This window comes from Nematolebias whitei, chromosome 16 (genome assembly GCF_014905685.2).
Source record: "Nematolebias whitei isolate Nwh7 chromosome 16, NemWhi1, whole genome shotgun sequence".
NCBI classification, from domain to species: Eukaryota; Metazoa; Chordata; class Actinopteri; order Cyprinodontiformes; family Rivulidae; genus Nematolebias; species Nematolebias whitei.
In genome coordinates this window covers 15,098,724-15,120,627 of record NC_056513.1, presented here as the reverse complement: position 1 = coordinate 15,120,627, position 21,904 = coordinate 15,098,724, and the positions used below count along the sequence as shown (strand labels likewise).

The following is a 21,904-nucleotide window of genomic DNA, read 5'->3' as shown; positions in this document are numbered from 1 at the left end:
CTGGTCATCATTAACTTCATGCAGGCTCTCCCACTGGTACATTTTCATCTTTAAATCATTACTTGGTCTGTTGCCTTCATACATCTCCTACAGGTCTCTGTGTGAGTGCAGCTACAGCGTGCGCTCTCAGGACATTATTACCTGCAGTGTTCCCTCAGTGCGGGCTGAATTAGGCAATAGGGCCTTCTCCTACTCCGCTCCTGTTTCCTGGAATATCTTGCAGAAAGATCTGAAGCTCTCAACCTTGACCTCTCTAAATAGCTTCAAACATCTGTTAAGGTCCTGGGAAAAACCAATGCAGACATGTTCCTGTTTTTAGTTTTTTACATCGCCTTACAACCTTGCTCTTTTTTTCGTTACTTTTTAAAATTTAAATACCATATTATTTTCACTTGTTATTCTCAATTTGTATGCAACCTTTATGATTGACTATTGTTGTCTTTGTTGTCCACTGTTCGCATCCCTCTTTGTTTAAACCAGGCCTCTCTTGTAAATAAGTCCCCAAGGCTCAATGGGATTAACCTGTAAAAATAAAGGTTGAATGAATGAAAAAACTTGGCAATTTACCAGTTTTAAATTGTATTTTCAGGCACTTTGTTCTTAGCAGATTGCCAAAGGCAGAATTAGTTTCCATATTTCTTTGTTGAATTTACCAAAATACCAAAGATAACAGAATGACACAAACTTGTATTTTAGCACAAACAAGGTAAGGTTTTGACTTGGAACTTGAGACATTGATGATCAACTGAAAGTGGAGTATATCTCTAAGCTCTTTGCAGTCAAAAATATAAAAGACCTCCATAAAGCTTGCAAAGGTATTAATACTAGTAAAGTCAAGGTTTTTAATGCAAAATAACTAATGGTGTTTTAAACGTAGCACACAGTTTTCCAAGTTATTGTGCTTTTATGACACAGATGCTAACACAAATCTGACACAATTGTACTGTTAGTTTACTCAAGAGTGTGACCAACTGAAACCCAGGAAGACTCGACACTGAAGGTAAGGAAGAACAATAAAATGTACAACATATAAACCGTTACAGGGGCTGGACTTTGGAGGAAATGGGTTAGTTTCTGTGGAAGCAGAATGAAGATGGTAAGTTTTCTTGAAGGCAGAGGATCCTTTAAGGCAGGATCCTCACTTAAGGAAGGTTTGTATAATAAACAAAGGAGGCTAACTCTGTAGGTATTCATGCTTGGAGAGGAGGGTAAAATTCCAGGTTCCAGGAAGGTGAGTATGGTAGGTGAGATTCACATGCTGGTGTAAGAGAATGACGGGTCAGTCCAGGATTAAGAAGTAAAATAGATATCTTTCCAGTTGTATGTCCGTATGAAGAGAACTGATTTAGGGTGATGGTCCAAGGCAAACTCAGGCTGGAGGACAATGATGAGTCAAACTTTGGAGAACATAGGAAACAAATTCTCTCTCATCTGTGAGGCGCACAAAAAAACAGGATTAATTAACAATATCTTAGAATGCACTATGCACAATGTCTTTCGTCAAACCTTTTCTGTTCTGCTGTCTGGAGTAAAGCCTTTTGGCTTGTCTCCAGATCCAGCATCAGCATCGTAAGTGATGCTGGACTGATGGAATGGCAAACTCGGACTCTTGGCTAGGGAACAGGAAAGGAGAATATCTTAGGGAGAGGACAGAAGGGGACAAAACAGTATCTGAAGATGTTAGTGTTATGGGCATGCTCAATCCAAGGTGTGTGGAGACCAGGATGATGGATTATTGTTGATTACACACCTTAGGGCAGCTTCAAGCTCCTGATAGAAACATTCAGACTGGCTGTTGGCACAAGTCTTTCTTGAAAATGAGTCCTTGGGACTCAGTGAGACGAACCTGTATAAATAAAGGTTGAATTGAATGAATGAATGAATGAATGAATAGAGGGTGGTATCCTGAAGTGAGATTGGTGTTTGTGCCCAATGCTTGACAAAAATCCTTCCATACATGGGAGACACACTGAGGACTATGGTCAGAAACCATGTTCAGCGACATACCATCGAGTTAAAAGGTGTGTTGGATCATGAGTTGAGTGGTTTCACAGGCCAAGGGAAACTTGATGTGTGGCACAAAATAAGTAAGTCTTAGAAAAACAATCCACTTTGGTGAGGATATGGTGAGGAGTCCTCACTACAAGTCCTCACTGTCTCTTTCTGGACCAGACCAGTTGTATAGTCTGCTAGAAGGCAATGGCGCTGCAGGATGAAAGTGAAAGAGCCCTTTGTTAAATGCTTTTGGCAAGATCGTGGAATATGGGAGTTATCTTAATCTATCAAGCTTGTTTTGGACTCACTTTTTTTCAAAACTGGAGGCTGCAAAGTGTAAACACTTTTCCAAACATCTTTGACTACGAAAAACTGAACCTGGAAGTACCCTTATTTTGGGACTTGTAGTTCCTTTCTCATTGTCTTCCTGACATGACTGTCCATACGAATGGCAAGATTAATTGCATCATCAAGACATTCTGGTTCTTCATGAATGGTAAGTTCTTTTAACTGGTCAGATAATAAAATAATAAAAGTACCTCTTGGCCCCAGAGGAGAAGTTTGTTGACAGGAGAGTGTTTAACTTTTGAGAAACAGTGATTATCATACTGTCTAGATCCTCAATATTAGATTTTGAAGGTTTGTTAAGCCAACACCTGTTTCAATGCAAGTTCATATTTGCTCTGGCCAACTAATTGATGCATCTTTTTTGGTTTCTGTTAACTCCTGTTGGCCAAGACATTCTTACATTGTATTGTTAGTTTACTCAGCGTGTTATCAACGGAAACCCAGGAAGACTCAAAAGACTGAAGTTAAGGATTAATAACATTTACAATATTTACAGGGCTGGACTTGGGAGGAAACGAGCAAGTATCTGTGGAAGCAGAATCAAGATGGTAAATATTTTCTTTGAGGCAGAGCGTCTTCTGCAAGGTTTTTATATTAACAGAGGAGGCTTCCTTTGGTAATAGGTGTTCAGGCTTGCAGAGGATGTAAGTTTCCAGGTTCCAGGAAGGTGAGTATGGTAGGTGAGATTCACAGGTTGGTGTTGGTGAGTAGGTCGGACCAGGATGAAGAGGTAAGTGACAGATCTTTCCAGTTGTATATCCGAATGAAGAGGATTGGTTTTAGGGTGATGGTCCCAGGCAAACTCAGGCTGGAGGATGACGATAAGTCTCAAACTTGAAGAACACAGAAAATGGATTATCATCTGCGAGGAGCACAAGGAAGAGTAGACACTGTCTCATCATTGTCCTCAGGCAGCCCTTAAATACAGCAAGGTGGCTCACTGAAGGAATGAGCCACAGCTGAGGAGAAGAAAACTGCTCTCTGTCACTCAGGAGCTTCAAAAAGGTGATGTGAATTCAAACAATACTGGAATCTCTACAATATCAACAATATGACACATTCCTGCTGGCTTATGCAGACATGTGGGTGTATTTACTTGTACCTTTTTAATGTAACTACTGTAAAACAATATAAAAAAAATCCATATTTCATACAATTTATTTTAAATCTTAATTGCTGTTCCTTTGTGGGATTATTTTATGTGTAAAATTTTGCTGACGCAGGAAAAAAGGTTTGGTTCTATTTGTTAGGAAAGTGAAACAAAACAACATTAGGTCTGTGTGAGTGAGCTTATACAGGCACAAATTATGCCACTTCTCTCTAAGATTATTTAACCCACGACTCTTTGATGGCAAGTTTTTATACATGAATCAGTTCTTGCTTCCCGCACAACTATATGATGTACCTGAAACCATCCCGAGATTATCATGACTCCATTTAGCTGGCTTCTGAATCACATTTTCTTTGTATACTCTTACATAAACCAGTTTGTGGGATAAAACCTTCACTCATAGTTGTAGGCAAATCGACTCAATTATTGATTGCACTAATACCAACACTGACATCGGTATTGATCAATACTAGCGGGGTGGGGCTGATATTCCTGTTTCAGATTCTCTCCTTGACAGCTGGTGTGTTGCTCCTGTTTCATTAAAAGTAGACATGTCTATGCAAACACCACCCCTTCTGCATCTCACCTACACATTTTACTCCTCCTAAGCTCCGTTGCGCTCTGTTGTGTGCCGTCACGTAACTCAGCGGTGCTGTGAACACACAAACACATGCTGGCTTGCAGAGAGTGATGACAGGATGATACAGAGAAAGAGGAGTCATGTGGAGCCATTTCACCTCCTTTAATAAAAATGTTGCAAACTGCCATGTGTATAGGCAGGCGATTTGCCACCATAGCAATACCACCAATTTATATAAACACTTGGAAAAAAAAAACGCATGAAAAAGAACTTCAGCTGCCAACAAAAGCCAGGAATCAATAAGACAAACAAAAATGGAAGAGCAGGTAGAAGAGTAAAAGGTAAAAAGGCTTTGATCCAGCAGTAAAAAACAGGAACACCAACTGACAGGGATAGTTAACAGGATGAAACTGTGATCTGAACAATCAGTAAACCAACTATAGTCTGGATTGATTATCAAAAGTAAAACCACCTGAAATGTACCAGCCCCACAGTAATTAAAACCCAAACATTTCCTGAAGGAATGCATACTGCCAGCCACCTTTCGAGACCATCCTATGCTGAGAAGAAACAGAATTGTAGCCGTTTTGGTCAAACCTTGTAAAATGTCGCTGTGCACGAGTTGCATTTGGGCCTAATAAATCTGGCTTGAACCCAGACCGAGCCCGTAGTTTTGTTTTTTCCCAAGCCCTACCCGGACCCAACGGATTACCGGTAATTGGAGTCCCCCCCCCCCCCCCCCCCCCCCCCCCCCAAAAAAAAAAAAAAAAAAACTACTTTTTTTAAAAATAAGCTTTTACTGCTTTTGTAAGCAAATCAGTTTGACATGATAATTTAAAAAACGTAATGAAAGGAAGATATACTATTTATGTTTAATAACAAGTCACCAAATGGATTTTAACATACAAAACGAATAGCCTAAAAAATCAACTGTAAAGATAGACTATTACACAGATGAACAAAAATATTTTAGAGGAATTTTTTTTTGAAAAACATAGAACAAGGCTATTTTAATTGAACGCGCTGATCGCCTGGGCTTTTGTAGATGCTGCTACTTCTTTCACCGCAGATGACAGCAGGTGCGGAGACGCACGCGGCCGGTAATCAGCTGATTGATCCATCCATCCATCCATCCATTATCTTTACCCGCTTCTTCCTTTTCGGGTAGCGGGGGTTGCTAGTGCCCACGTCCAACAGTCACTGTGTGAAAGGTGGGGTACACCCTCGACAGGTCGCAAGTCCATTTCAACCGGCGAGTCAGCAGACGCGTGCGGACGGTGACAGGTTGTCCGTCTGAGCTTAACGCAACATTTTTAAACCTCTTTAAACCGGCCGGTCGGACCTGCCTCCTCCTCAACAAGTAGATTAACACAGTTTTGTATTGTGCATTATTTAGTTTTATTTGTGCTGTATGATTCGCAAAACCACAGAAGCCTGAGCCCACATGCGCAATTACTGCGCAATGCACCAGCGATCTCTTCCACAGTCTGATTAACTGCTTCACTCTTCTTTCTTTCTTCATCCTCTCATTTTATTTGTGCTGTATGATTAATAAAACCTCATCAAAGCCCGAGACCAGCCCGGCCCGCATATTAATCACATTATAACGGCCCAGAGTAGGGCCGGTCCGGGCCGGGTTTCGGGTTCTGGTTAGAAATGATAGCTCTGCTGTGCACAATGTTAGCTCTGAAAGTGTGCTGAGGATGACTTCATAGCTACTAAAACTAAATTTTAGTTCAACATCTGTAAAACTGACCAAGGTAAAGCCATTCATGGGCCTGCCAAAGTTGATTAGCTGTGGCGTTCACCTGGAATTGGGTTATTCTAAAAGTTAATCAGTTGTAGATGCACATCCAATGGTTGATCTGAAGGTTTCAGTAAAATCCATCCAGTGGTTCTCAACATTTTTTCAAACTGATATAAATGGTTGAGCCCAACAGGTAATACCAAAGTGTTAAACAAAATATTGCTCATTGCTTAGTTCTCAGAGCATCTGTTGGGTATGTATATCAGCTACTACCACTCCAAACTTTAACTCAGTATTAGCAAATCTGAGTTATTGTCACAACTGGCTGGTGCTGGTAAACCCAATGGTGCAGGCAGGCAGGCAGGCAGGCAGGCAGGCAAGGACTCAGGATGTTTATATAAAAATAAAGAATTTATTAACACAAAAGGGCTGGCAGGGCAGCAAAAACAAACATAGAACGATCAGGGGGTACTCACGATACAGACAGGTCGTCACCAGTGAACAGAAGACAATGCCAAGACGAGGACTAACACAGAGACACAAACTTATATAGAGGAAACGCCAATTAGACAAAGTGAAGACACCTGTGAGTAATCACAGGTGCCAGAGAAAGAGACCGAGGATGCAAGACATGAACACACACAAGATGGGGCTAGATAATAAAGAAACACAAATCCTATAAAGAGAAATGGAGGATCGAGGGAACGCAGACATAAACACGACAGTAGGGACAAAACCACAACTCTTACAGTTATGGCCATTTGAGTATTTTCTAAAATCACTTAGCTAGGGCGTGCAATTTAAATTGAATCAAACTAAAAAAGACCTTAACAAACCCCTATTGTGAGGACTGATAAGGCAATCTGCATATTTATCTAGTTTAACTCAGCTTTATAACTCGAACCCCACACTCTGTTCTTTGACTTGAGAAAGCGTCTCGGATGAGAAGCGAAACGTATTCTGTTGCAAATAAAGTCCAGTTGTTTTTTGTCTTGAACTTTTTTGAATTTACCATGTCCTAGATGACTGAGGATCTTCACCAATGTATCTTGAATTGGGTTGACTTCAAACATTAGTCAGTTGTAGATGTACAACCATGGATCACTTACTGAGTGTTTCATTAATATCCATCCAATGGCGCTTGAGATATTTAGCAATAAACATGGCAGAAGTTAGACCCAAGCTTTCAAAATGAAAAACAAAATGGACTAGAGTACAAAAGAAGACCTAAAAAAAGTATGAGATTAAAATGCATAGAAAATGTTAAACCAAACAACAACAACAAAACTTTTTGGATACATCATAAAAGTGCTATGCAATTTATAAAAGCAATGCAAAAGTCTTTTTGTTTTTTCTTTTGCTTAAAAAATATGTGAAAAGCTGACAAATGCTTTTGTCTTTGGGTTGAAGCTTCGATGACAGACACCAAGAGCAGGTTGACTTCTCTACATACTAATGACAGGAGCTCCATTGTTCCTTTTCACACATCCTTTAGAGTTGGACACGCTTCACTATCCTTGTCAAAAAGAAAGGAGATAATGCCCACAGTGCTGTGAGACGGGCAGCAGCATTAAATTTATGTTCAGCAGTTTTTACAGTCACGTAGACAAATATGAAGACCAAAAGAAGAGTTTGAACCACATCCTGAATGTAAACCAAGAATATTTTTATGTGTTTCACTTCCCTCCTCCTCATTAGTTTTATTTACAGACCTAAATTTCTATTTAGGTTTAATAACGAGGTTGGACTCTCTTTCCTTAAATTGTTCGTTTAGGTCTTTAAAAGTGGGTTCGGTGGGAAAGTTATGAACAATGAGTAACTTGATGGTAGCTTTTTAAATTACCTCAATTTTGAGAAAATAGAAATTAGTTCTGATAAAATTGACGAGCTAATGGTTAGTCTGAGTGGAGTAAAAACCAACGCAGATAGCTGCCACATTAAGACAACTCCTTTCTTAAAATTTTATATCAGCTCATGTAAATGCTATTTTAAAAAAATGTTACATTTCCATCAGTTTTGCATTTGACCATTCCTGTAGAAATATGACAGTTCTACCAGAACTCTTAAGCTGCACTTAAATGCTATTGCTAGCTGCTGCTGTCATTTGCCAATAACTATAGAATATAATCTAATATAGAATTTACCGACTGTTTTTATCATTAAATAATTAAATTCTAAAATAATCAAATTGTCAAGGTCCGTGTAAATGTATTTTCAAGGATTGATCAGGCCCTGCTTAGTTAATTTTTAGGTAAATCATGGAGGAACACAAGTTTGCATCCCACATTAGAAAGTGGGGATGCAGTTGCTCCGCTCGAACCACTGGTCAGGCATCCAGCTTTTAAACCCCACTTCAAAAAACCCAAACTATATCCCTTTATCCATACATGCATTTTATGTACCCACTTGTTCCAGTCGAGAGTTTTCAGGGTGAGGCAGGGTACACCTTGAACAGGTTGTCAGCCCATCACAACATATGTTTTTGTGGAATCTCCTTTATTTTTGCATGGTTTTATTGTATTTTTCAATGAGGTCGAGGGAAAGCCTTTTTATTTTCTCTGACTACAGAAATGCACTCTTAGATTAAAAGGGTGTTATTGTGATGTGAAAGAAAGTAGAAGAACAAACCTGGAGTTGCAAACTATCAAGCTGCAGCATTTTCTGCAGGAGACAATCCATTTGGAGTGAACTTGGCAGAGCTTTTCATATAGAGAAAGCTCTATGCCTCATGGTAGTAATGGAATAACTAAATAAATGTCCACTTTAAAGAGCTCTTTGAAGTGAGGAGAGCTGGGTTTGATAAAAATGGAAAAAATGCAGATGGTTGCATGCTTGCTTGCAGCTGATGTAAAATAAATCTGAGCTCTACACTCAGACTGTGTGTCGTTTGTATGATTTCATTCTGTTTCTTTAACAACTGCTGGGCTTCTTGTTTCAGCTCATTATGTAACATGCTGCTGTCCAGAGTCAAAGCTAAAGCTACTGGGGCACACAACCTTTGAAATTACGACTGTGTCTCTCGTGCGCTGCTGATCACACTCTAACATGTGCACATTGTTTCTGGTGTCAGGAGCGAGTGTTTCTCAGTGTGTCCAATTACATCTTCACTGTCATCTTCGTGGGTGAGATGATGATCAAGGTAACTTTAACTGCAGAAGCATTTAATCCAAAAAACAAACAATCTCATTAATAAGATGTAAATGTCCTTTCTTGGGTCTGTTTTTTTAATGCAGTGCAAGTAATTTTGATGGATTTGTGTGTGGTAAGGTTGTGGCCATGGGCTTTTACTTTGGAGAAGGTGTTTACCTGCAGAGCAGCTGGAACGTCTTAGATGGCATGCTGGTGTTTGTGTCACTGGTGGACATCCTGGTCTCCATTGCATCAGCGGGTGGAAACCGAATCCTGGGGATGCTGCGGGTGCTTCGACTGCTTCGCACGCTGCGACCGCTCAGGTGGGAAGATGGTTTATTTTCTCCTGTTTATCGCCTGCTGCCCTGAAATATGGGCGATCATGTATTTGCCTGCATGTGTGTGTTTGTGTTCACGTGGTATCCGTCTGTTAGCAAAATACTTCATGAGCCAGTGGATTAAGTTTAATGAAACTTCACAAAGTTATCACGAGATGCACATTTGCAAACAATTAACTTTTGGAGTCGCCCCAATTCATGACGATTGACACAGTTTTCAACCTCGGCTAGTACAAAAATGGCTAAAACTCAGCTAATTTTTACAGATATTAAGCTACAATTTGGTGTGTTAGTTGCAGAGACTAATCCACAACACATACTTGTAGAACATACAGATTGCTTGAGATTTTTGCTTAAAACTTTGGTAGTAAATATTGGAGTCAACTATGTTGACAAACTATCTCATGAAGCAGGGACTCATTTTAAATGAAACATTCAGGAAGAATTCATTAGATGCATGTCTAAAACTGATTAACGTTTGGAGTCAAATCGATTTGAGATGGCCACTACAGCTACAGAACAGACTATAGAAAAACAAAGATGACAGTGAGTCACGGGAGCTGCACAGCTGGAGAGAGAAAAGCTGCAGAAAGTGGTGAAGGCTGCACAGAAGTCTGTTGGAGTCAGCCTCCCCACCATCACAGACATTTACACCTCCAGATGCAGGAAGAGGGCCACCTGCATCATGAAGGACCCCATTCACCCAACACACACACTTTTTGCCCCGCTCCCCTCAGGCAGGAGGTTGAGGAGCATTAAGTGTAGAACCACTAGACTGAGGAACAGCTTCTACCCTGAAGCTTTTAGACTCATGAATCTCTAACCATAAAAATCACTGTAATGCCACTTTAATTGGAGATTTTTTCACTTTATCTGTGCTGCTGATTATCCATGCTGCTGCTTTCTTACTATAAGTTGCTGTATTCATAACCATCTGCTCACAACAGACTCATGTTCAAGCTGCTGTTTAATAGGTCTCTCTTGAAAATGAGTTCTCGTGGCTCAATGAGACTACCTGTATAAATAAAGGATAAAAAAAAAACACACAAAAAAACCCCATTAAAAATAAAAAAATTAAAAGCTTTGTGTGAAAAATGTTATGCTAAAGAGCTCAAACCACACAGAGCATCTGCCATTTCAAGAACCGAATAAAAGGAAAGAAAGACAGCCCATGTCACGTCAAGGGACCTCCCTCCCATTTTTCTTAAATAGACACACCTCTTGCTCTCTCACTATCCATCCTTCGGTTCAAACACTCTTATACTGCCATCGGGTGGACAAAAAAGGTGCTATACTCAAAACAAATTAACCAACATTTCTTCTTAAATTTGACAATAATGACTAATTATTGAGAAATTTCAAACAATATTATCGTTTATCGCAATAATTTCTGAGACAATTAACTGCCCAGCAAAATTTGTTGTCGTGACAGGCCTACCTTGAACCTTGAGTAAGTATTACAAATACTGAGCTAAAATTAGGTGTGTTAGAAGCTGAGAGAGTCATTCCTTCACATATTCTGGGTGCTAACAAATTATGCTATATCTTTGTTTAAAAATTTGGCATGCAAGGCAGTGGGCGACATAGATTACTTCAAAAAATACTTGTCGAATTTCCCTCGTGTATTTTTCTTGTCTTGATATTTTGTCTTTTAAACTGTGCATGTTGTGTGTCTTGCAGGGTGATTAGTCGGGCTCCGGGTTTAAAACTGGTAGTGGAGACGCTGATCACATCTCTGAGGCCAATTGGAAACATCGTCCTCATCTGCTGCGCTTTTTTCATTGTGTTTGGAATTCTAGGAGTGCAGGTAAATATTTGCTTCTTCTTTATCCCGTTGGTTGAAGATAAAGCTTTTTTTTTTAACCCCTTAATTCTCATCAAAAATACAGTTCACCGTTTTTATTCAACGGATGTTATGTTTGCTGCTGAGGGAAAGACACTGATCCCGGTGGTTTAAAATAAACGAGGCACGGATCAGAAAGGCTTCAGGTAATAAAAAGTGAAGAGGAAAATCGGGAGGAAATGTAAATGAGCTGCTGATTATGCAAGATAGTCCCTTGAAGTAATTAAAAATACAATGGCTCTACAGAGGAATTGTGCTGAGAATGTATTCTTTAAACTGGGTTTTATCCTGGATTTGATATGGTTAGTTTGAATAATTTAATCTATTTATTAGTTATTAATGTCAGGGAATCCTCACTGTTAGCTTTTTCTTGAAATAAAATAATATTAAGCTCAATCTTGACTCAAATTCAGATATCCATCTTGGTAAACAGCGTCTGTCCCTAATGTCTCGCATCCAAAGATGAAAAGAGAGATGATTATTTCGCATATAAAATATTTTTTCTTTGTTAGAGACATTTACAGGAAGTGGTCGCTTCATTTCTTCAGACCCTGAAAATCTTCAAACGCCTTTAAAAGGAAATAAAGATGAGTGAAAATTTGTTCTTTAGATGAAATACTTTTATTGACATTTTTCATGCGAAAGGCATCATTTGCCTTTTGGACTAATTTAAAGCACTTAATATCTTACCTGTTCCGTAAAACTCTTTGAATGGCATTAGTTTGAGAAAACAGGATTTATTTCTGATCACACTGATGAGCTAACAGCTAGTCGGAGTGAAGCCAAGATCAAAGTGAACTGCTGCTGTCCTCAAACAGCTACAGTCTCAACAATTTCAAAGAGATTCATGCAATCCACAAGCAGTTTTATAAACCTTTAAACCTCAGGAAATTCCCATGACATGATGATTCTAGCAAATACATTCACATTTTCCCGCTAGATGTGTCCCAGGCTACATTAGAGGTGCTACAGCTAGCTGCTGCCGCTGTTTGGGCTTACAGTTAACCAGTGAATTTAATACAAATAACCACATCATTTAAAATTAACAGTGATGTAAAGGTTTTAAATAATTTTTGAGACGAGAGTTGTTGTAAAATTGTATTCCTCTTTGGTGTTGACTCAGCTCGGACTAGCCGTTAGCTTGTTAATACCTTCCATGAATCTGTTATGGCGACTGCCGGCTGTTTTTCAGAACTTTGATGACCCTATTGGGCCGTCCATGATCCAAATAGGGGATTGAAGTTCTACCCCCTTTTTTTAAACAACAGTTATGTCAGGCTTTTGCCTATGAAAGTAAATGAAAATGAACTTTAAAAGCACAAGAAAGCAAGTAATAGTCCCAAAATAATCTAATAAATTAATTTTTTTTTTTTTTTTTAAAGTTATGCTTATGAGGCTGTTAATGGTCTGGATCTAGAATAATTCAAACTAAACTTTTAACTTTTCTCCAAAATATTATTCAAGTTGCTAAAATGAGGAGAAAAAAAAATCACGCTTTAAAATTTTTTTCTTAAATTCATATTTTTCTGACCCGTGAGTCCTTTCATCTAGACAGTTCTGGCCCACCCATGAAAATGTTTGGACACCCCTGCTTTAAGGTGTTACTGTTACTGAAAGTTTGGGATCAACTACATATTGAGTTATTTTAAATGTTTATTTTAGAGATAAGTCAGTTGTTAAAGCACAGCAATTTTGAAATGACTTCTGTTTCGTTTTTCAAATTCTGGTTTCCATTTCTGCAAATCTTTCTGCAAAACACAACATTTAATTTTAAAACATAAGGCCGGAAGAGGAGATAGAGACTAAAAACCCACGCACACTTCTTCCTGAAAATCGCACACTGACTTGATAATTGTTTAATGAGAGCACACCACGCTGCAGTGTCGCCGTGCTCGTGCAGACAGGACCAGATGGTAGATGGGATTCCTAACTGTAATGTGACGGCCCGCAGGCTGTCACTGAGCACTTCACTGCACGTTCCTCTTCTCGACGCTTCGTGTTTATCTTGAGGTAACAGTTGCACCTGTCTCTTTGCAGTTGTTCAAAGGGAAATTCTTCCATTGTGAAGGACCAAACATCAGAAACATCACCAATAAAACGGAGTGCCTGCAAGCGGGTTATCGCTGGGTTCGACGAAAATACAACTTTGACAACCTGGGACAGGTTTGCCTCAACGCCCACACATCCTGCTTTTTGACAGCAGCTCTTACATTCTGATTGACAGCGATGCTTCGTGTGTGTTTCCCTCATGCAGGCGCTGATGTCCCTCTTCGTCCTGTCCTGTAAAGACGGCTGGGTGAGCATCATGTACGACGGCCTGGATGCTGTTGGAGTGGACCAGCAGGTGAGGAAACACGGGATGAAATAACACGTGGGAGATGAAAATAATGCATCCTTAGAATAGAAGAATAAATCCTCCAGACAGAAAATGTTGTATTTTACTGTTTTATGTCAGCCTCTGTTTTATGTTTGATGTGGTTTGCTTGAAGAAGAAAGGCGAGACGTTTCAGACGAGATGAATGTGAGGTGTACGGAAAGGAACAAAGAAAACCTGCAGATGGATAAATAGATGTGACAGTGCAGGCACTTTCACTGCTGACTCAGAACTTACATTGTCTTCTTGTTTATGCTCTCCTCTTCTCCTTGTCCCCACCCGCCTCCCTTTATTCCCTCTTTGGTGCTCCTGTTCCACCCATTCACCCTCAACTCCTCTTCTTCACTCATTCCCCCCTCTCTGTCTTTCTCTGCAGCCGATAAGGAACAACAACCCTTGGATGCTGCTGTTCTTCATCTCTTTCCTCCTCATCGTCAGCTTTTTTGTGCTCAACATGTTCGTGGGCGTGGTGGTGGAAAACTTTCACAAGTGTCGCCAGCAGCAGGAGGAGGAGGAGGCCCGGCTGAGGGAGGAGAAACGACAAAAGCGATTGGAGAAAAAGAGGAGAAGTGAGAAAACATCACAGTGGCGGGTGGAGATGGGCACTTACACTATGAGGTCAAAAGTAAAATCGTATTTGTCACTTGCAGAACACGTTGGGCCAAAGCTACTCTGAATGTCAGCTTTCAACTCTTTCTAACGGGGTTGTTTCTTCAAAATCTTATCCAATCAGAGCAGCTTGACCAACGAAGTGGGTGTATCTTTAGTTGCATATATTAATTTAGGTCAAGATGATCACCTTTCTTCAAAATAAACAAAGAACAATGATTTTACTTTCTTTAATGAAATTAAAAACGTCACTAGAACCACCTTCTTCCACCTGCGTAATATCACTAAAATTAGAAACATCTTATCTAAAAATAATGCAGACAAACTGGTTCATACATTTGTCACATCTAGACTGGACTATTGTAATGGTTTATAATCTGGGTATCCAAATACTTCTTTAAAATGCCTTCAGTTAATCCAAAATGCTGCTGCCAGAGTCTTAACTGGAGTGACTGGGAGAGATCGTATCTCTTCAGTTTTAGCTTCTCTCCATTGGCTCCCTGTCAAATTCAGAATTGAATTCAAAACCTTACTTCTAACCTACAAAGCCTCCAACAACCTAGCTCCATCTTATATGTGAGATCTTACTGTTCCATATTTTCCCAACAGAGCACTTCACTCTCAGACTGCAGGTTTATTGTGGTTCCTAGAGTTTCCACAAGCAGAATGGGAGGAAGATCTTTCAGTTATCAGGCTCCTCTGTTGTGGAACCAACTTCCAGTTTCCATCCGTGAGGCTGACACATTGTCCAGTTTTAAGACTGGGCTTAAGACTTTCCTTTTTGATAAATCCTATAGTTAGGGTTGGCTTGTTATGCTGCCATAGGTTTAGACTACTGGAGGACAAAGTGACCTCATTTCCTTAAATGAATTGTTAAAACTGAATAGTTTTCATTTGATATTATTTCTATCTTAACATGATTCTTGACTTGCCATTGTGTATCTGTTCCTACCAAACCCAGCCGGTCTAAGCAGATGGCCGCTTGTCCTGACCTGGTTCTGCTAAAGGTTTTTTCCTCATGAGGGAGCTTTTCCTTTCCACTTTCGCCTTCATTCTTGCTCAAGATGAGAGTTCTGCGATGGAGTTAAATTCAAAGCAGTCTGCTCCTCCTATAAATAATGTTAACACATTTTTTATATATGAATGTTTCTGTTCAGTGATGTGAGACGACATCTGTTGTGACTTGGCGCTTTATAAATAAACTGAATTGAATTGAATTGTTAGACCCACCAACACCCTTCTGGGAAGGATTTCTACCACCACTTGATCACAACTGCAGATGTTTGTGTCCTTTCAGTTGCAGGTACATTCATCTCAGTTTATCTGTCAGTTTCTACAAGTCATTTTATTTAGGGTTTATATAAACTTGTTTCTCTCAGGTCCGTAGGTGTTTGAGAGCTTTATTAGCACTTGTTTCTTAGTCCGTGCACATTTAGTCTACTTTGAAGTCTGAAACACATATTAAAACTTTTTTTTCTCTTTGATATGAAGTATTCATGAAGGAGAAAGACAGAATAAAAACAATGTGCCAAAAGAAATGCAAAATGCTTTTAACAACCATGAAAAAAAAAAAGTCTGGTGTCAAAAAAGACTGAAAATGGAAGAAAGCAAACTCTCAGTGGGAGATTTTCATTCCAAGGGTGTTAATAAGACTTGGAATTGTAGCTTCAGGTAATAAGTAAACGTCTTTTTAATCCCTTTCAGAAAGCCCTTTCTTTATGAACCAGGCTTTATGCATGGAAGTACAGTTATGGTGAAAATTGTACTATAAAGATAACAGACACCAGTGTCTTTTATAATGTAGCTGCAAATTGAAGTTCCAACTTACTGTTGGCAGAAACTCAGTATAGTTTGAATATGTTGGTAGCACATTAATACTGCGCTGAAACTTGAATTATTGCAATTAGAATTAGATTTAGTGATTTACAGCATGTCCTATGTTGGTATCACTCCACATCACTTAATCTTGAGGTACCAACTAATTATAGTAATGCGGAAGCAACCAGTCAAACAGAATTCTGAATCTTTACTCTTTATGTTGAAAAGTGTCAGATTTTCTTAATTCACACTTAATGTGAATGAGGTGTAAAAACAGCTAAAATGAAGAACTGTTGATGTTTTTTTTTACACATCCAAATAAAAACAACTAAACTGTGGAATAAAGACCAACAAAATTTAATTTCAGTTGTAAAGTAAGCATCATTGTTATTTTTGTCTTTTTGCTGTTTAGAATCAGAATCAACTTTACTGTCATTGCATCGAAGCACAACGAAATTATGTTTCAGTACAGCCCGTCCGAGAAAACATAAACAATCAAACATGGAGAGACGGGGGTGTCTGAGGCTGCGGCCTTCGGGAGGCGCTGCCCTTTTCGTTTAGATAAGAAAAAGAGAAACACGAGGGGAGGGGAGGTATAAAAAGCATCATATCTCACACTGTGTCCTAGAAGCAACACAGTGTGAGAGTTGCAAAAAAAAAGACCTCAGCAAAAAAAGCAACATACAGACATAAGACATATGTGTGTTGTGGGTGGGGGTGGGGGTCCCAGCACAGGCTGCCCAGTGAGCGACACAGCCATTGGCTCCTTTGCATCTCCTAAGTTGCTGCACCATGGGAGGGATGAGGGAGGCCAGCAAAGGCATGCATTTCAGGGGAAGTAGTCCGTGAACACTGTCCAGAGTGAGGTTAATTTCCGTCTGCCTTTACTGTCTCGCTAGTACAACTCATGGCGACTCCAAACAGCCAAATTGTGATTACATGCACAGAGTCGAGCTTCCAACTTCCCCAAGATCTATTCCTTCTCGCCAGCGAGATTCAGGAGCCGCAACTAGCCTGTGAGAGTCGCGTCCAGCTTATGGCTCAGCTCGCACAGCATTTGAGTCTGAGTGTTTAAAAGCACGACACATTCCTTCACGCCAGGCAGCTTAATAATGTCGAGAACAGCTGCTGATGTTTTCCAAATTTGTCGATAAGCCAGGTAACCACCAATCCCAAAAAGCAGGATCCTGTTACCATGAATCCAAATATGTGCACGCATGAGGGCTCTCCTTCGCCCTGTCTTCTTGTAGAAAAAAATTTCATCAATTGAGTTGAGAGACCAGCTGACCAGATCCATAGTTTACATAGTTTATTACTTTTAGTAAGTAATATTGCAACCCTGACAGGCTGACAGTTTGTGAAGAATATATTTATATAAGCTATCATATAATAAATATTTATATATTTAAGTTTATACCTAAGTTGTTCTAAAGCACCTAAACAAACATGAATCAGACTGGTTCAACCATAGAGCCTTGGTCACATACACAGCTGGGGGCAGCTGTGGATGAGTGGTTAGAACAGTTGTCCTCCAATGGGAGAGTTGGGGGTTTGATTCCACCAGCAGTCACATGTTGAAAAGTCCCTGGGCAAGACACTAATTGCCTCAGCTGTGTGTCCCATGATCGGTGTATGAATGTGATTTATTTATTGCACTGATTATTCTTTGTAGAGATGTAGTAGAGTGCTGTATGAATGGGTATATGAGGGTATAGATTGTAATGTAAAGCACTTTGAGTATCTTGATAAGATAGGAAGTCTCTACACAAGTACAGTCCATTTACCATTTAACCCCCCGAACACACACACTGCGTTCTTTCTGACTTTTCCAATACCACATCTGTGACTCACTTTATCCAGTCTTTCTCTGCAGTGTAATTTCTAGTAGTGCTTTCACGTTAGTCTTTGAATGGGCTGGCAGCAGACGCCGAGGGTTTTTGCCCAAAGACACCTTGAGGTGCCATGGAGTGTGTGTATACATGATGGATAGGATGAAATTCCTGAGGTGGCACTTTTAGTCTGCACAAACACACACATATATATATATATGCACACTCACACATGCAGTGGAGTGCCACTTGGCACACACTTCATCAGTGACTTCATAGGCCATATCTTTTTATCCAGGAGGGTTTTAATGACTGTGTGTGTGTGTGTGTGTTTACCCATGATGCAGGGGCCCTGGAGAAACCTTATTACGCCGACTACTCTCCACTGCGCCGATCCATACACACTTTGTGCACCAGCCACTACCTGGATCTCTTCATCACCATCATCATCTTCACAAACCTCCTCACTATGAGCATGGAGCACTACAACCAGCCTCAGGTAACCATGGCAACTCCTACACCCACCTGTCCCAGAACCATAGTAATGAAGTACAGGCACAGTGGGTTTTAGAAATTTGTTTTCTTCTTCGTCATTTCCCGCAGTACCTGGAGGAGATACTGAAATACTGCAATTACGTTTTCACTCTGGTTTTTGTCATCGAGGCCATTCTGAAGCTCATTGCCTTCGGGCTGCGCCGATTTTTCAAAGAGAGGTGATTATATTCTTGCTCGAACACAATGACTTGCACAAACATCCAGTTTTATCCTTGGTGTAAGTAAAAACTGTGTCCATGTTTGTGTTCAGATGGAACCAGCTGGATCTAGCCATCGTGCTGTTGTCTATTATGGGGATCACACTAGAAGAAATAGACCTGAACGCTTCCCTTCCCATCAACCCTACAATCATACGCATCATGAGAGTCCTGAGGATAACACGAGGTGCTCACTCCTCGACACACACAATACACACAGGCATAAAGAGTGGCTGATGAGAGCTGACGAGCTGTGTTGTTTCAGTGCTGAAGCTGCTAAAGATGGCCACGGGGATGAGAGCTCTGCTGGACACAGTGATGCAGGCTCTGCCTCAGGTAAGAAGCAGCCGTGATGCTACCAAAACAAGTGTGTTTTGAACTGCTCTCCTGGTGTCCAGACCAGATGAAATGCAGGCTGCTTGTTGTGTGAACGCTTAAGAAGCATTCACACTCGTGATTCATTTTTCTTCTGTACATTTTTCAGCATTTTTCTCATTCCACAATTTTCCAGCAAATCATAAATCAAAACGTTCATCTCGTTCAGGACAATCCTGCTATGACTTTTGGTATTGGTACAACTTTAGCTTTTTGAAGTATTTAGCCTTTTCTGCCATTTTTTCTCATAGAAAATGAATTGAGCTTATTTTACAAATCTTTAGATCTGTTTACAACCTTTTACTGCTCCTTTCACATTTTGTTCTGGTTCAGCTTCTTTTAGCTTTCTTGTGCAAATTTAAAAAAAATTTCAGCTAAATTTTTTTTTTTTGTTAGCTGTTTTGTGCTCCTTTTAGATTCTTTCTACAACATTTTTGCACTTTTTCTAACTTCTTTCTGCTTTCAGCTGATGTCTTCTAGTTTCGTTTTTTCTGCTATTTCAGCTACTATTTAGCTGTTTTATGCTAATTTTAAAATTTTCAGCAAATTCCACATTTTTTGCACTCTACTTTTGTCAGCCTAATTCAGTAAAAAAATATGCTCTTTTTGCTTCTTTTTGGTAATTTAAGCTTCTTTTTGCATGTTTAGCTACTTTTCAGCTGTTTTTTGTTTGTTTGTTGCTAACTTCAGCTTTTTTCAGATACTTTCCACTTTTTTGTGCTGATTCTTGTATCTTTGAGCCTAACTGGAGAAATGTGTTCTTTCTGCTTTTTTCTGCTAATTTAGGCCTTTTCTAACTTGTCAGCAACCTTTTTAAATTTTTTAGCTAATTTCAGCTGTTTTCATATCAGTACAAGTTTTTCATGGTAATTTCTGCTACTTTCAGCCTAATTAACTTTTTTCTGCTGATTAACTACACCATTTTGTGCTTCTTCTACTCTTTCTGCTAATTTCAGCATGTTATGCTCCTTTCGGCTTATTTCTTCTAGTTTCAGCATTTTTTTGCTTTTTCAGTAACTATTTAGCTGTTTTTTTTTTTTGTTTGTTTTTTTGGCTAAATTTACCATTTTCAGCTAATTCCACTTTTTTCTTTTTTTTTTATTTTATTTTTTTTTTTAGCTAATTTCAACTCCTTCCACTTCCTTCTGGTAGTCTGAGCTTCTTTCTGCCTTTTCAGCTACTTTTCAGCTTTTTTGTTGTTGCTAATTTCAGCTTTTTTGTGTGCTTATTTCATATTCTTTGTGCTCATTTCTGCTTATGTACGTAAACCCAATTCAGCAAACATATTTTTGTTTTCTTGTGCTAACTTTGACTTGTTCTTCCATTTCAGCTGCATTTCAGCAAGTTTTGTTGTTGTTGTTGCTAATTTCAGCTGTATTTCAGCAAGTTCCTCAGCAATTCACAATGCATTTTCACAGGAAATGCCATTTCTCTAGTTTATTTATCAGTGTAGGTGGCCTGGCTGTGACTGCCTTCTGCATGATTTACGATCAGCCCTCGTCTCACCAATTGGCTGCTGTTAAGCGTGTAGTACATGAGAACAGCAATTAGGCTGCAGCAATTTAGCTGATTGCTGATCCTTGATCCACGTGGCTGGTAAAACTCCAGCTTTGATTATGCTTTTGTCACATTTGAATTCATAGCTGTTCTGTTGTGATTGTTTTGCTACCGGGTATCTGTGAAAAGATAAGTTATGAGTCTGTCTGAATGCTCATCATCCACAAAGACACCCGGTTTGTTCTCCTTTAAATCAAAATGTTGTCAAGTTAACGCATCGGATCAAATACCTGCTGGATAATTGGGTTGTATGTATCCTTTTAGTGTTTTGAGAAGCTTGAGCAGTTTTTTATTATTTTTTTTGGATGGCATGCAGTTTAATTAGACTGAGTTCTGTAAGGCAGATTTTTGTCGTTTCTTAGTTTTATTTTCATCTTTATTTATTTATTTTTGTATTTGAGCCCCTGATGTTGTTCCCATGTCAGTCTGACTGTGAAACCAACAAGCTTCAACTAAATTATCTACATAAAAACACAAGTAACTTTCTGGAAAATCTTTTATAGTTTGAAGGAAAATTCCTCCACAAGTAGTGAGCAAAGTTTGCTAGAATTAGATAAGCATTGGTACTCCAAAGTTGGTGCACCCTTCACAAATGTCAGTATTTGTGCCTAAATAACTTAAAACAAAAGGCATTGCTTAAAGGATACATACGCCCTGCCATCTTTCATCGAAGCGTTTTTGTCTAAGATCATCTTGTGTTGAGAAATGTCTGAATTGTCACATTTAGTCATGGCAGATATCTTGTAAAATCACAAGATGTCACATTCAAGTTATGTGTTGTAAATTAATCTCGGCTAATACTGTATCAAACTTTAGCTCATTGTTTGTAAATCTGGCTGAATTAATGCATTTTTTCTGTTTACGAAGGTGAGCTGGCCGTGGCAGCCATCTTAATTTGGGTTGGTTCCAAAAAAATCCATCACTTGCAGAGTTTCATCCAGTTATTTTCATGAAAGTTTAATTAAAATGTGTCCTTTTGCCTTTTGACGGTAGGTAATAACAAGATCATTAGATACTTAAGACATTCAATGGACAAAGAATACAAATTAAGCAACAAAGACAAAATAATTAGATTTGGTTTATTTATTTATGATAATTATCTAATATTTTATCTGTGCCCTAAAAAAAAGTGAACTATTTATTGCTATGACCTTCTTTGTTGAAGATGGTTGCACCACATTAGCCTGTTTGATTATAACAGCCTGAAGTTTCCAGCCTGAAGTTTCTTGTTTGTGAGTTTTGCTCAAAATCCCCTAAATTCATGTTATTCACTTGGGTCTGGGGTTACTTTAGGGCAGGGCTATTCAACTGGCGGCTCACGGGCCATTTCTGGCCCGCCAGTGACTTCTGTCTGGTCCACCTCATTAAAATAAATAAAAAATAAATAAAAAAAATTTATATATAAAAAAATTTATATTATATATATAAAAAATGATAAATAATATATATTCAATTATACTATAAATAAATAAATTATAATAAATAAAATAATTATATAT

The 21,904-nt window shown here is 39.1% G+C and overlaps 1 protein-coding gene across 1 annotated transcript in view; it reads left to right on the top strand.

Moving 5' to 3' along the window:
- LOC119422360 (voltage-dependent T-type calcium channel subunit alpha-1H) overlaps positions 1-21,904 on the top strand; it is a 98,703-nt gene that overhangs the window by 60,002 nt on the left and 16,797 nt on the right. The window contains exons 20-29 of the mRNA XM_037689716.1: positions 8,852-8,920; positions 9,049-9,233; positions 10,929-11,055; positions 13,129-13,254; positions 13,346-13,435; positions 13,842-14,034; positions 18,069-18,220; positions 18,325-18,434; positions 18,527-18,660; positions 18,739-18,809. Coding sequence (XP_037545644.1) covers positions 8,852-8,920; positions 9,049-9,233; positions 10,929-11,055; positions 13,129-13,254; positions 13,346-13,435; positions 13,842-14,034; positions 18,069-18,220; positions 18,325-18,434; positions 18,527-18,660; positions 18,739-18,809 — 1,257 coding nt within the window. The remainder of the gene's footprint in view (positions 1-8,851; positions 8,921-9,048; positions 9,234-10,928; positions 11,056-13,128; positions 13,255-13,345; positions 13,436-13,841; positions 14,035-18,068; positions 18,221-18,324; positions 18,435-18,526; positions 18,661-18,738; positions 18,810-21,904) is intronic.